Source organism: Mytilus trossulus, unplaced genomic scaffold (genome assembly GCF_036588685.1).
Source record: "Mytilus trossulus isolate FHL-02 unplaced genomic scaffold, PNRI_Mtr1.1.1.hap1 h1tg000128l__unscaffolded, whole genome shotgun sequence".
Classification (NCBI taxonomy): Eukaryota; Metazoa; Mollusca; class Bivalvia; order Mytilida; family Mytilidae; genus Mytilus; species Mytilus trossulus.
In genome coordinates, this window is record NW_026963301.1 from 3,654,338 (window position 1) to 3,671,740 (window position 17,403).

The 17,403-nt window shown below is 32.2% G+C and overlaps 1 protein-coding gene across 1 annotated transcript; it reads right to left on the reverse strand.

The window, feature by feature from the left end:
• Positions 1-8,436: 8,436 nt before the first annotated feature.
• LOC134700303 (uncharacterized) lies at positions 8,437-9,642 on the reverse strand. The gene has a single exon (XM_063561657.1). It carries the CDS (start codon positions 9,640-9,642, stop codon positions 8,437-8,439), a length of 1,206 nt encoding a protein of 401 aa, XP_063417727.1.
• Between the last annotated feature and the right edge of the window lie 7,761 nt (positions 9,643-17,403).

Sequence of the window (17,403 nt, forward strand, 5' to 3'; positions counted from 1 at the left end):
TGACATTGAAAGGAAAGTTATAGCAGATCTCAGACTCTCATATTGATATATGATTATATACAGTACTCTCCCAATTGCTCCGTGAAGTTATTCCGGACCTATAATTCATTGTCAAAAGCATAATTTTTCTCATAGAGAATATATAAAACTGAAGAAATGGTATTATTAAAATGAATCAGACATTAACAGCTATACCTCATATCTTGACGTACATCTAGATTTCACGAAAAGGGTCGGTTGCAAACAAACTTCTTCGACAAAAGAGATGATTTCAGCATCCCAATTCAATTTCTGCGTAGCAACACTCCAGCAAACTGATATGATATTCTCGGGCTTGTTTTCTATTATAATTTCATTGATTGAGAATTGCTGCTCACAAGGAAGTTATAAAACAAAGAGTTTCAAATGATGAAGTTAAAATCATCCCTTCGTAAACTGAATTGACGCCATAACGAGTTGGTTGACAGTTATGAAATAAACGTTTTACAGATGATATATATATGTTCCTTCTATAGTTACATCAATACCCTACCTTTTTCATGAACTTGAAATACCGAATAAGAATATTTACCAGATTTGTAATAACATCAGCAACACGACGGGTGCAAAATGTAGAGCAGGACCTGCTACCCTACCGGAGCAAATGAGATCGCCCCCAGTTTTTGGTTGGGTTTGTGCTGTTTAGTATTAAGTTTTCGATGTTGTATCTTCTGAACTATCCTTTGTCTACTTGTCTTGTTGTTTTAAGTAAGGCGTTGTCCGCTTGTTTTCGATTTATGAGTTTAATTGTCCTTCTGATTTCTTTGTCCCGCTTCTATTGTTTCTGTTTATTTTATAGATAAATATTTTTGATATGCATAATATTCTGAATCTGGTTTTTGATTCCAGATTGGTACAAAAATTCAGTTTCTGTAAGTTAAACTGCACCATCCACTATAGAGATGACGTCCTTTAACTAACTTCAATTTCAAATATTTTTAATAACTTAGTCTTTTTTTTTTTTTTTATCATGTTGGGGTTGTAAACCAAAAAAACAAAACCGAATAATTAATTACCATATCATGATAAACAATTAAATTGAAGACCAAAAAAAAGAACATCAGTCATTATATCAACACAAAACAATATACATAGAAATGAATATTGAGCATCGAAAACGAACTTTTCTTGATTAACCTGCAACATGAACGCTCACAGCCGTATATTATAAATGCAAAGGAAACATGTTAGAGCTGTTACAGTTGAAGAACTATGAGGTTGAAAAGAATTTAGATATAGGCCAAATTCTCATAAGGTCAACTTTTCTCTACGAAAATGTAATAATAGATTCATTGTATTTTCTAAATCTCAGAGTTCATTTTTAAGGTTTACTTATCATTTCATTATGAAGATGACTTCCTTTCACAAAAACACTGAACTCCGAGGAGAATTCAAAATGCAAAGTTCCTAATCATGCATTTCAAGAGGCAAAATCAAATGCTCCAACACTTTAAACAAATGGATAACACCTGACATGTTCCTAATATGGTACAGGCATGTAGGAAATGGTTGATTGAACCTGGTTTCATATCTAGCATGTACTCTCACTTGTATGACAGTCGCATCAATTTCCATTAGAAGTATATTGACTACGATACGTGAACAAAACAAACAGACATAATAGTTGAAAATGTTAAAATACAGCAGTCAACATCGTGTTATAATCTTAATCACAAAAAACATACAAATATGTAACAAGGAATCATAAAAGTTTAATAACTTTGTTAAAATCATACATCACATCGAAAAGATACAGACAGGTAATGTTGGTCATTACAAACATGTTCGATAATAAGGTCTGAATTATGTTATCCCACTTTTGTAGCAACATTCCAACTTATGAATTTTATATCTTTCAGTTCATATGAAATTTTGGAGTATGCGTTAACAAATCATAATAAATTTTAGTTGGTGTTTACAATTACACTATTACACAAAACATTTTTTCTTCTTCATTTTATTGTACGTAAATAAGGCCGTTAGTTTTATTCGTTTGAATTGTTTTACATTGTCATTTCGGGTACTTTTTATGGCTGAATATGTGGTATGGGCTTTGCTCATTGTTGAAAGCCTTGAGGTGACCTATAGTTGTAAATTTTCTGTTTCATTTTTGTCTCTTGTGGAGAATTGTCTCATTGTCAATCATACCACATCTTGATTTTTTATATTTCAGTGTTGACATTGAAGTCAATCCTTTGTACATTCTACGAACGTTTTATGAAAGCCCTCATGAATTGGTAAACTGTATAAAAAATTATGAATTACTATATAACAGATAGCCGTTTATATAATCAACACGTTTAAAATGTATTTTCAGCCATGAATCGTTATGTCTATAGTGTTTACAGGTGAATTATAGTACATAGACAATACAAGTGTATTGACTTGCCATATCAACGATGTAAGGATGAGGCTTACACACGGGGAAATGCGAGGCTCTGTCTAGCTTTCTATCCATTTCGGGCCGAATCCTTATATCTTTTATACGTCAAGTCAATACATTAGTAGTGTCTGTATACTGTAATTTGAAAAAAAAGTTTTAACTGTTGTTAATTGTGTTATTGTTATTTATTTGATTTAAACGAACGCGTGTGAGTGTGGACTTGAATATGAATAATCAGCATAAACCATAATGATTATATGTTTTAAACAAAAATATTTACAAGTAAAAATGTTTTTCCAACGATTGTAAAAGAAATAAGTTTGAAACCATCCACGCCTTGTTGAGTACATTGGAAACAAAGACAAATTCAAGAGGTCTTCATGATATTTGAATATAGTTCTAGTCAGGGTTTCCTCGGGTTAATTATTTTTTTCGCCACCTCTTTCGCCAAAACAATATATTTTTCGCCACTTTATTATTTTTTGTCGCCAAGTAACACAAATATATATTTCTTAGAAAATTTTTCCTTTTTTTTCCAGCCCCCCCCCCTAAATGAGAAGTGATTTTTACATAAAAAAAGCATCTTATCGCTTGGAATTGATCTCTCGTGTAAGGTATAGTCATTACATTGAAGGGTTACTCTCATGCCAACCTTTTTAATAGATTTCTTTATAATGACAGTTTTCTTTCCTAGACCATCGTAAATAAGTAAACCTATATGCTTGAAACACGTGTGTCACTGAAACGATTTTGAAGTACTCACTCAAATCAATGATCTATATGAAAGTTAAACGATAAAGTTTTAAATCAGAGAACTTTCTTGATTTTGAACTTTTTTCGTCATAACAACAATTTACTTTTCTGGACTATCATTAAAAGAAGGAGACGTAAAGCGTAAAATGTTTTTGCTTCAAACACGTGCGTCGCAAAGTGGTTAGTAAATCCCTTTTGTGACAAGTGATAGAAGCCATTTGACCTTATCATTTTGTCATATCATACAATCAACACCTTTATTAATTAGTCCTTTGATGTCGATAGCTATGAATGCAATCAGCTGAATATTGATTTGCTGTCAAAATCTCGACGTCAAGGTGAATTCCGAGTATTGTCTGATCGGTAAAGTCAGAGAAACCCGAAAAAGTAAATAAACAAGATGGCTAACAATAAATCGTTATTTATATTTCTTTCGCCAAATTCCTTCGCCAAAGACGAATTTTAATCGCCACAATTATTGTTCTTTCGCAAATTGCGAAAATGGCGACCGCCAGCGGAAACCCTGGTTCTGGATCTACCAATTAGATATTCATGAGGAAAAGCGATTTCAGGTCAGTGACTGCTTATGACATAGACATGTACGGTAAACACATTTTGACTGCTCAAAAAGAAGAGGTGCAGCATAAAGCTCACTATGTAATTGTTAGCATGGTTATCAAATGAACAGAAAAGTAATTACGCATGAGATGATAAAAAATTGATAAAATTGAGAAAGGATATGGGGAATGTGTCAAAGCAACAACAACCCGACCACAAAGCAGACAGCAGCCGAATGCCACCAATGGGTCTTCAATGTAGCTAGAAACTCGCACCTGTACGCGTACTGCAGTTGGCCTCTTAAAAGTATGTATACCATTACATACAGTGATAATGAAGTTCATACTATTAAACTCCGAATTATACACAAGAAACTAAAATATAAAATCTAGTTTGATGTTAAGTAGGAATACTTTTTCTAATTGATAATTACAAAAAAATTCATAACAACAAACTACTAGTAACAAAGAAGTATTGTTGACTGCTGCACACCTAATTTGAAGTTTTTCCTAGCTGCAAAACCTGGTAATTCATTATTTAGGCACCAAGTGATGATTTTGACAGTTGTGATCTTTTGTTTGATGTGATTTATCTTTTGATTTTGCTGACTGATCAAGATTTTCCGTTTTGAAATTTTCTTCGAATTTGTTGTTTTTGATTATTTAAATTAGACAACTATGGACTTAGTTATTTTTGATAAATTTGTTAATAGATACACAATACCGGATTAGTGCAGCACAATTGTTCATCCTGCAATGTGACGTTCTGGTTATCCAAACTTTTGTAAATCGTAGAATTTATAATATTGAATTATGTATAGTAGATTTGTTTAAATCACAACTCTTCCTTATAAAAGATCAAAAGCAGTGACAATATCAGAAGGATGCATATCTATATTTTACTTAGCTCTGATTATTGGAATCGTTCCTTTAAGTAACGCGACAGAAACTGCTACGATGTTCTGAAAACTGTTCAAATGTCATAACTTCTTTATAAACATATACATTTGTATCTGGTAGTCAGTTTTGTTTTTTTGGTTTTATTTTCAACCAACAAAATGAGGACCCCGAACAACTCTTTTCTGAAAACCGATGCTTGATTCATTTAGCCAGCTATTGCAACTTTCATTGTGGATCACATTTAAAACTAGTGAACTGCTTTTATCAGAATAACAGCACGTGCCATTAGATCCATTTAACATTCCCAGTGATGATGTTATAGTTGTCGGCAAAAACAGTGATAGAGAACAAACGAATGCTACCATACTGGCAATGAGAGAAGTTGTTGCGTTCAAGTATGTTTTAGCCCACATTGGGAACAGCATAGCGAACGCCTTCTGAATACATAAAAGAGTTGTTATTAGTACAGACGAAATATGACATATATATGCAAAGTCGTCAAGTACATGAAATACAACGCAAGCTGGATATTTCCTATTCCATATCAAAACAGTGTCACGTAAGTTTGTCGACTTTAAAACTAGGTTAATATCGTCATGGAAAACATAATATCCACATAAATCAATGATTGTTGTAGAACATGCAGTTAAGCTATCTGTAACAGCCAAACATGACAATAAGATAGTTACAGGAGAACGATTTTCCTTCCGAGTGAATACACATAAAATACACACGTTGACAAAAAGTATCTCGAAGGTCAGAGCAAGCTCAAAGTTTAATATGATAATGTATGGAATCAAATATGAGATTTGGTTGCAAATACTTTTGACCATCTTGACAATAAATACACTTTTTCACTCCAGTCTACTTTTGGTTTGATCTTGTACAAATGTACAAATAACAAATGAACTCATCACAGATACCAGGATTGAAATTTTTCATTTGCGCCAAACGCACGTTTCGTCTACAAAAGACGTACGTATTTCCATTTTAATATTCTAAACAAAAGTCACTGATGAAGTCTTTTTTTCTTGACATCATACGATCATATAGCTCTTTATTCTTTAAAAGCAATAAATGAGAAATACCATATCGTAATTAAATATGACTATATTTGAATAGATTGAAATTCAGATTAAATCGGAATTAATTTGATAAAATTGCTGTTAAGAAGAAGACGTACTTGTCATATGATTATATAAATAGGAGCAAATCAAAAAGGAGAAACGAATACGATTTGTCTTGTATATCATTTTAGTACTTGACAATATATTGGGATTTGTTTACGAAACCATCTGCTTTCATTTGACAACAGTTCTCCAAAGAGTTAAATTGATGTTTCATATGCACAGAAGATTGCCCCAGATATAAATATATTATCGAAAACAAATTGACTCATGGAATAAATCGAGATTAAATTGACATAGCCTTGAGACACGTGTAAACTTTTCACATGATACGTCTCCCTTGTGAATTGAATTTCGTAAACTTTAATAAAATGTATCAACTATTTTCGCTTCATTATGTCTGTATGTGATTTGATACGGCTTTGAGGCAAGTGTAAACTTTTAACATCATACATCTCTCTGTAAGACCCTTAAACAAAATGCATCAACTATCATGGATCCACAACGAGTTCATGATTTCTTGAGGTTATATTTTTGCAAAGAGGCATTAGTTACAAGATATGAACAAATTGAATATGATTTTGTTTTGTTTAATCATTAATGAAAGGGAAATTTTGAAATAATAATTTTAAAAGCCAGTTCAGTTCAATTTTGTCAAAATTAGTTAAGATACATTGCAAATGAATTATTCACTTGCATGGGAATAATTCGACCATATTAAGTCCATAATCATGTGATCTTCAAATAAATGTATTATCTCGAAAAATGTATCGTATGTATTAGTTGTGATCAGTCATCAAAAGGAAAAGAATGACACAGTTAAGTGAAAACAGTTGTACCATTTCTTTGACTTTTTCGATCCACTAACAATAATTCTTATAAACACGATGATTTTTTTTGTGACCTAAAACTTCAAATCAAACACACCTAGGAAAGTCCATATATATGTTTATCCGTCGGCATTCTTCGAATACTATCGCGATGGTAATGAGAAGGCGTGTAGACTAAAATACAAACAAAATACTGATGTATATTATCGGGTTCAATCATGTTTTGTAATTCAGATATACATTTAAGTATATTGTAATGGAGTATGAACATTTAAGTCAAATCGGTTAACATGGAATCTTCCAATTGGTCTTAATTTGGAATGAGAAACATCGTTGTAAAGTTAACAAAAGTCAAACGTTTTAATATTTCTGCAAAATGATTGTTTGTACTCTATATAGCTAACATATTATTAGAGTTTTGCAGTATCCTTATCTGAGTCATGCCATCTCGAGAAAATGTAGTTCACAATTATTAAGATGTTTGGCTTTGATGTGTGCTAAAGTTGATGTTAATTATTCAAAATAGGTGAAGCACTTGGAAGACCAAGCAATTTACCATTGTGTGTTATGAAATTCATAAAGGTTAGATTGCCTATACAGTAATGGTAGATTCAGTTATTCATACATGGTTGAAATTCCAACGAATCAAATAACAGACCTATTATATTCTCTTCCGTTAGTGTCATTGGAGGTTTATTTTGATGTTGTGTGGAGTTTTTGTAGAGACACACGAATATTGTTTAAATTTCAAAGATATCTCACTTGGGATCACTGATTTATTCTGTTTATCGTAGAATTCAAATGGATTTTTAAAGTAATAATCATTTTTGGGGGTTCCGCATCAACGTGAATTTTTTAAGTGTGTCATAGAACGATTTTGAAATAGCTTATTTCAGCCTAGTCCATTCCGAAATCCAGTTTCTTTTATCTTTAAGAATAGTGAATACAAAGTTGTCGCTTTTGATGTTTGTCGTTTCTTCATCCCAAATATTTTGTATTGTATGAATTTTACCGTTTCCGTAGTTAGCGGAAAAAAAAGTTTTTTTGTTGTATTGAATTTTTAATGACTGATGTAGCATTGATTTCATAGACCCATTCCGTTTCTTGTGTCTTGATTCTGATTGATATCAACGCCGTAACAGTTCTAGAAAATTGTTCTTTGTGTTTCATTTTGATATAATATGATACTTATTATTAATGAAATAATCTCTTAAATAGAGAAACGGTCAACTCTTATTATTCAAGTTGTAAGTTTTAATAAAAATTACATTACAAAAAAACACAGAGATAAAAAACAAAAGGATAAACCCTGCTCATTTCAAGGAAAACCCGGATTTGTTTTTTTATAGATTCGTGTACAACACAGCTTGACCTCCAAAACCATGTCCCAGATTTACAAAAACAACAATAGAACAAATATTTATACCCAATTGAATTAAGTGATCTCTTATGAGTTAATGTTGCAAACTTCATTGACGATTTATGAGAGAATGAAATACAATATAAAAATTCCATGACACGGTTTTGGAGGTCAAACTGTGTTGTGCAAGAATCTAGGAAATATTTTTGGATGCTATGAAAAACAAAAAATCTAAATTCATTCAAGTGTGGACATCACAATATAGCAACTTATTACATAACAATAAATTAAGTAATAATTATGTCATAATAAAATTATGACAATTTTAAAGAATAATCCTTCCTCTTTCTTTTGGTACCTCATTTATAAAATTTAAAGAAGGATGAGTGGAATTACATCAATTTAAAGATGTCTGATGGGGGATGAACCATTTTGTATTATGCTACCTTAAATGAAATAAAGTTAATGTTTTATGCTTTCTTCTTTTTTACGATACATTATATATAAAGGCTGGTCCACTTTTCTTTGCATAAAGCAGGATGTTCTTCTTAACATCAAAATATAAGGCCAACGGACGCGTGATTCCGTCTTCGAAACTGAGAAGCTGCTTGCATATTGTTCCATCAGCCGACAGTGCAACTAAACTGTTTGTAAAATTAGAGGAAACAAACAAGTTTGAGTTGTCATCAACGGAAATAGCCATAGGAGAAGCCAATAGGTCAGTGTTGTTGTAAACCCACCTTTTCTCTCCAACTAAGGAATAACATGTTATAGTATGTTGTTCTGCCCTGGATTCGTAAATACTATCGCCATGGACAGCAATATAGAACGAACCCGTCTTCGAATCACCTCTTACTTGTACGATAGTTGAAATTGTCTTATCGAATAATTGAATCGACTGAATTCCTCTTGATTTTACATAGCATACTATCATTCCTCTTGCGCTATGGTAATCTATGCCCTGACACTCTCCGTGTGTATTGATATTGTCTTTAATATCCTCTGAATCGATGTCAATAATATGAACGGCACGAAATGCTGACATTGCTACTGTTCTGTCACTAATGATGGAAACGTCATATGGCCCACTAGTCACTAATACGGTTTTTGCGAGCTTACCATCTTTATTGATCAAGATAAGCTTACGTTGAGTACAATCTGCAAATAACATTTGTCCGTTAGATAATATGACGGCCCCCCGGATATCAGATTTTTTAAACAAATCTCCAGTCATATCAATTTTGGATGCAATTAACAGTTTAATATTATCAACAGTTCTTTCGATGGGTATAGGAATGTTTGTTAAAATTTGGGCCTGCTTTTCCTTTTCTGTTTTTAATGTTACTGATAAACATCCTGGTTCTACAGATATGTTTCCAAAGGTTTTAATTGATGTTAACCTTGATATTTTATCATCAATTTTGCATTTCAAGAGATTTTGTTGAAGGCTTCCATCCTTTGTTAAAGACTGGATATATTTCTCCTCGATTCCCACATCAGCTTCAATCATTTTACTGCCTATATATGTCTGAAGGTCTGACCCGTGTTCCTTCACAGATGCTATGTTTTGTTGCAAGACATCTGCATGTTGTGTTTTCTCAGAAAGATCTGCTATCACTTTATTTGTTTTAATTCTAACTTTATTTTCTGCAAAATCTAGTTCGTTCAATATCTGTTGTTCTAGTTCATCCATATGGCAGTTTATTTTAAATCGAAGTTGTTTGATGTCATCTTGACATCTTTCTCGTTGCTTCCGGAATGTATTTAGGTCATCTTGGCGATTTTTTATGATTGTGTCAATGTTGGTTTTGATGTCTTTTATGCTAACCTCAATTGAGTCCAATAACGTTGACGATTTGGCAGTTTTAAGAACGTCCTGGAGCAGAAGTAAACCGACACAGTTTTTGTGCTTTGTTGATATACACGCTGGACAACAAAGTTTGTTATGATGCGGACAATAATTTTCATATTTCATATCATGATCTTCGCAAACACTTACGATGTTTGCAATTGACGTCGGTAGTTTGTAATAGCTTTCCATAGAAATAACGCCATGTTTGCGTGTTCCTTTTGATATGCTGTGATGTTCATGGCATTCAGTACACAGTCCTTCGTCGCATTCTGGGCACCAATAAGCTGCTGTCTTTGTAATATGACGAGCGTCACAAATACCACAAAACACACAATTGAATGAAGCCATTCAATCTGTAGATAAATAAATAAAAAACATCAATTATAAGAACCTAAATTTCTTCATTAATCATAAAAGTTCCTGTGTTTCTTTGAAAATACTTTACTTAATGCAATAAATGAGATCTATTTTACTACAATGAATATGGATTGAACAATACGTAGCCTCTGCGATATTGGCGCCTGTCCAAAGGAAAGAACAAATAACATTTAGTTATTTTTTAATTTCTCTTTATGTGTATGCTTCGTAAAACGGTGTGACGTCCATTACGATGAAAAAGTGTAAAGTATTGTTTAGGGGACAAGCTCCGGGTACGGAGTTTTTGCGTTGCTTGGAAAACCAATTGGTGACCTCGGGTTAAGTTTGTGTGAGTGTGTGTTTTGGCTTCAGGGATAGGTTGTTGTCTCATGTTCTATTTTACTATATCAATTACATATTTCATTGGAAGAAACAATAATATTTATAGGGCAGAAAACTGCATAAGGGTTTCATTAGACCTATAATCTTGAGTCTAGTATAAAAAAACAGTAACATATCAAGAATCTAATGATAGTCTACATTTACCAATCTGTATCAAGCTTGAAACAATTTCAACAAAGCATAATTGAGCTTCTGTTTTAATTATATCAACACTGATCAATCTCATTTCATGTCTCTAAGGTTCAGCCTCATAACTTTGGTATGACATATCCGATTTAAAAAAAAAACGATTTGATACGTTATAACTTGCTACAAATATTTAATATTCCAGTAATCTAAGTTTAGTAATATGTTATTTTAATTTTTTCCATGTCATAAATACTATTTGTATTTGTTGTATCAGCTTATAGGAAGAACTGTTCGTTTGATGTGTAAGGGCTTTTGATTGTGCCGTTTGATAAGCATGATTAAAGACTTCCCGTTTTGAATTTCCCGCGAAGTTTAGTATATTTGTGATTATACTTTGTTTCTGTTGATGACTATCAAGTTGAGGTTGCAAGTAGTATGACGTTCGGATATAGGTTATGAATATAAGATCTAACACATTGAACATCGCCAGATCATGATCAGATATACTGTGAAGAATAAAACAAGATAATAGCGATGGAGTGAAGTACAATTAAAACAGTAAACAAAGTAAATCTTCTTTTTAACAATCTCACCTTATTACATTTTCCTATGCACAATAAAGAAAACAATTAATTAACTGTTCATAATTGTAAAATCAAAGGCAAATAATCATTGATACTAAATACAACATAGTAAATTAAGTATGATTGATCAGAATAAGTAAAGGATTTTTAAACCGCCTTTGTACATGTCATTTATATATAGTCAATCACAAAATCTTCATTTTTTTAATCGAAAGCACAACGTCAGCAAAAATGTATGAGAAAAAAAAATATTTTTGAACAAATAATGTCAAACCGATTGTGTCCTTTTTGTTTTGTTATGCTCTTACAGCATTTGCAAACACCTTAAACTTGTAGTAATATTAATGGTTACCTGAGTATCGGATGTGTACTCTCCCCTTGTTTGTTTTATAACAAGGAAGTAAACCAGGTAACCAGGTTCAGAGTTTAAATAGCATTCACACATCAATCAAGTTTATGAACAAACGGTATTCAAACCATGAGTTTAAATAACCCAACACAGTGTATCCATCAGTGCATACGTACAGTGAAGGGGGGAGAACTCGAGATTAACAGTGGATATGGAATAGAAAAAAAACAATGTGAAACGTCGTGCGTCCGTTGCGCTTTTCTATTTTTTATTGTCATTTCCAAGCATTTAAAAGCCACTGATTCATGAGGAGTTATATGACCAAAACTGTGTATCAAAATACCGAACGCGTAGTTAAATGTTAAAGTGGAGGTCAACACAATTGTCTTAATAAAACGTTACAAATAAACAGAACGAGTGTGAAAAGCAACTGCCATATGGTCGTATGTCCGACTTTGGACACATATTTCCGAAAAAGAATTGTGGGTTATATTCATTAGTAGCTCCCTAAATGGACCTAAACCAAAAAGGAAAAAAATCATGTTTGGTAAATTTTGTTTATTGTCAATTCTTTAATAATCATCGGTTTATTTAAGAAAAAAATCGATTTAGTACCGATTCACTGACTATTGAGCCATAGATTTTCCTGGAAATAACAGTTCGATTTATGCACAGCATAAGAAACTAAACATAACACTGTCTTAATAAATTTCCATTAATATAGACATAATTAATTTAAAGATTACAGTATGAGTATATCTTATAGTCATATCCAACTATAGCAGTCATCTTGTGACTTTGGCGACGTCACACATCACCTGTAACAAGTCCAAGTAAAATGTATAAAAGTGCACTAGTGCTTTCAGGAATTTAAATTACTTTAAATTCATGATATAAAAGGTGTGGAAATTTATAGTAATTCCTCATACATTTAGAAAGATATTTATGCCTTTTAAAAAAAGTTAAATTTTTTGTCTTCTCCTTTCCAAATGGAAACGTGTCTTGTTGTCTCGAAAATAAGTTATTATAGGAAGATGTGGTGTGAGTGCCAATGAGACAACTCTCCATCCAAATAACAATTTTAAAAAATAAACCATTGTAGGTCAACATGGTCAATGTACGGCCTTCAACACGGAGCCTAGGCTCACACCGATCAACAAGCTATAAAGGGCCCAAAATTACTTGTGTAAATCCATTCAAACGGGAAAACCAACGGTCTAATCTATAAAAAAAAAAAGTGCCAATGTTATATCATACAACTCCGATAACTTTTGGATTTTCTATCTTCTTTAAATCTAAAGTGCGATTTAAACAAAACAGACGGAATCATTGTGGAAATATGTGCTTATTATCATGTTCAAGAATATTTGAATATTAATCGATTTGAAAATAAGCTTTTTTCAGAAAATCTAGTATTATTTTTCAAGATGGCGACCACATTGACAGCGTGGGCCGACTTGGTAAAAACATGTTTGGTAAGATTGTTACAATGAAAATTAAATAAATTTTGAATGCTCGCGTTTTCAGTCATTGTCTAACCTTAAAGCAGCCTAGAAACAAATATTGGTTCCTTTAGATAAAGCTGATACATGCTGCTCCTTTTTATAAAGTTTTGAAGAAAAATGGTGACTAAACAATTTTCACGTAGACGATGTTCAACACATTTTTTTTTGTCCATGAAGATAATTCAATTTAATTACACTGTTTATATTGCAATTAAATATTACGCGTTATTGTAACTATAATGATATCCATGGACATAGCTAGATTAAGGAGATATTTTAGTCAACACATCGACGTGATCAAAGAAGACAAATATGGCACCTGATCACGATTTAAATTTTGACTATACCTTATACCTATGTAGATTAGTGTTGTACAATTCCCAATAAAATTTATAACAATATTATTGTATATTGATAAAATAAGACATCGAATGAATATTATAATTAACCGAAGTGAAATAGCTATATTTTTCAATTTTCTTTAAATTATTCATCGGGTAACCAGTAAATTTTACATAATCCCAATTAAACCAGTAATATGCAGAGTTGTCGAACTTAACTATGCATGTGAAAATAAAATGACATTTTTTTTGAATGTTTTCTTTTTCCCCAATTCAGTATATTTTACCATTTTTGATAATTTAAAGTAAATTCCCTTTCCTTGATTAAGCATGCGCATTCATAGAATGGATCTACGATTAGCGAGAAGTATATTGGCCATTTGTTAGCAAAATTCATTCCCTGAAAATTGAAAACAAAATTTATTATCATAAAAAAATGCATTCTCTTATAAAACTCACTTTAAAGATTTTAATAGAGACAAACGCATTATAAAAACTAGAACACAACCGTGATATCGCGGGTCCGTGCCTGAATTAAAGTATATAACTATGCGCAAGCCTTATTTTAGTATTAGTATTGTTATCTGATACAGTCATGCCGATTATAAGATACACAGTTTTCTCTGCTTTCAAATTTTTCTGTTTGAACCCGTCGAATTGGAACTTTTCAATCATTGGTAATATTAATTATTTGGAAAACTGATGGTCCAGGAATGAAGTATTTCTTAATCAACAGCATTGTCCTATATAAGTTATAACATAAAGTTGAATTCTTTGATTCGCTGTTTTACGTCATGCCCGTTAACAAATTGAAAAATGTACCTATACGCCTTATTTTAGTCCAGATTTCTAGTATTCGTATTGATATTTTAAAAAGTCTAACTGATTGAAATACTACAATAGGTAACAATTTGACAATTTAGTAGTGTCAATCCTGTGATTATGACCCGTGTATATAGCATATTAAATTAATCTTGAATACACCGTTTGGTGGTGTGCCTGTCAGATGCGGAACGTACAGATAAGGTAATAGGTAACAGGTGAGTATAGAGTATTGTTTCTTAATAAATGGAACACATTCTGTCGTTTTAATGTCTTATATTCTGAAACGGTAAATTAAATTCCTGTTAACATTCTAAATACCTAATATGGTTTAATCTTTTCCTGTAAGTTTAGTGTATATGGTCCGAGTACACAGTACTCGTCCTTTGAATTTCGTATATAGTCTTTAGTGTTGACAGTGTGTAACTAGCCAATATTTTTGTGTATACCCCTTCCATATTTATTTCTTCATGTTTAATGACTTAAATAGCAAGTAAGGGATGAAATGACACAGACTGTAAAAAATGGGTCATGAATTTTAAAAGTAACTTGGTCCAGCTGAAAAGGGTTAAACATTAGCACTTCGGTAGCTGTTAAAAGATTTCAAGACCCACTTAAGGTGAAACCTAACACTACAGGGAGATTACTCTGTAAAATCATCTAAACGTTTTATTTACGATGTGTTGTTAAGAGAATAGTAAGCTTTTTAATGATTAAAAGTAGTGTTTGTCAAAATGCTATATAACTAGTGTAATTTTTCTGATGGAATGGTTGGTTAAATTTTTGTATTTTTTTCTATTTTTGTCAAAGGGTCAAAGTTAATACTTTGTCAAAATTTTATGAAAATTAAACGAGCCAAATTCATTTAAGGGAAGGTGTTGGGTACCACCTTAACATAAAATTGTCCACATTTTAAGCTAGAGTCGATGATTTTTTCTATAATTATTCTATATCTTGTCCCAAAGGTAGTACAACCCACCATTAAAAAAATATTAAGAAAGCGCTGGTGTTTCTTCATTTAATTTTCATGTATTGTCTTAAAGAAATGCACTTCGAAATAACTATGTACTCGAACCTAATATCAACCAGTCAACAAGGCACAGTATGGTAGCCTATACACTTAGGTAGCATGTGTAGGGTTCTATGTCATTTTGTCTCCGGTCAAGGAAATCATGATCACAAGTTCTGAAATTATTCTACTGAATATAACGGAAAATTATATCAATTTTTCACAAGGCGCTTGGACATGTTGAAAACAATTTAACAAACAACTGATGGAAATAAAGAAATTAAAAATAAAAGAAGCAATTAACAACAAATCTATACAAGTCGGATGCCTCCCTTTTGTTTTTGTGGACAGGTAAGCCAAAACATCTACCGTCGTCGTCTTTAAACACAGTTGTAACCTCCTTTTCTGAATGTATTAAATTTACTTATATTTGACACAGCATATAAATGTGACGATTTTTGGTCATATTCCATTATCTTCATCGTCAGTTTGTTTTACATTTTCGGCCGCGGTCTCATATAGATTATTGCCGATCAATCAGGTAAAATAGACATTCCACTCATAGCATGATCAAGTTCAAACGATTGTTCCTCTGTACTGTGAATTTAGATTTTTGAGAGACTGCAATTTCATTAAACGATTTTGAAAGCATTTATTTGTTATAAATACATTTATATAATCTTAGCATATTGGTTCTTCTCTCTAACGAGAAAAATGACAGAGACACAGTTTCTATTCAATTGTTTGTCAATGTTCTATTAAAGCCCATTTGATAAAGAATTCAATCCTCAGTGAAATGCTGTAGATCACTTTTCTTCACTTAATAGTTTTACTTCCATCATATGCCTGAAGATCTAACGCCTACATCTAAAGTGTTGATATGTCAATGCCATACTATATCATGTCTAAATAACTACGAGTACATTTATTTAACTTGTTTAAAGCTGCAACGTATCTGAAAGAACAGTGCATGTATTGAGTAACGGAATAAACAAATCTTTCGAGACTTCAAAATGAAACAGAAATTATCAAATTAATAAAAACATTCATTAGTAAGTGTGTCTGTTAACTGTATTCCATATCAATTATGAGTGTTATAAATATATTAAATACAAATCTGAAGAGTCAGTGAAAAACAAAGTCACGTCAACTCAAGTGTCACGAAATCTTATATATAAATATAGATTGATGTTGATTGGCGACGAGTAAGTTATGTTTAGCCTCATCAAAATATAGTGTTCTAGGACTGAATAAGCCATCCTTGGAGGAAAGAATTTTCCTAAACTTTTTTCCACCAGGAGACAAAACAATAACACTTTTATGATGAGAGAATAACGCAACGTAAACGTACGAGTTGTTATCTACAGCTATTCCAGCTGGACCAAAGATAACCTCTTTATTCTTGAATTGCCACACCTTCTTTCCTTCCAACTCATAACACCTTACAATGTCATTTGAAAAGTCCGTTGTATATATTTTATTTCTATGTACAGCTATACCAGGTTGAGTACTTCCATCGTCAACGTTGACTAAAGTTGTGACAGTCTTGTTTACTATATCAATACATTGAATTCCCTTTGATTTAACACAACATATTAATACACCGTTGTTGTATGCTATTCCTTGACATTACCCAGCAGTCTTTATACCTTCAAAGACTGCCTCTGAGTTAATGTTGACAATCTGAATGCCACTGGATGTTGATACCACGACTACATTTTCTTTAGTGAAGGTGACGTCAAAAGGACCTTCTTTATCTGTTGAACATGGAATTGACTTTTCCAGTAAACCTTTGTTATCAACAACAACAAGTCTACTGTTGCCACAGTCTGCTTAACTCACTTTACCATTAGGCAAAACAACAAATCCCCGAAAATCGCAATTCTTCCGATCTTTGTTTTGGATTGTTATTTTTGATATTTTGAGATAGTGTTATTTCATCAAAAGATTTGGGGACTATTTGTGGAACAGTTGAAAAAATCTGCGATTGTTTGTTTTTCTCATTTTTCAATACAACTAGTGGACGTCCTGTCAGGGTGTTCACTTTACCGAAGACTTTGATTGTTTTTTCCAGACTTGTCAAAAATTATCAATATCTAAATTT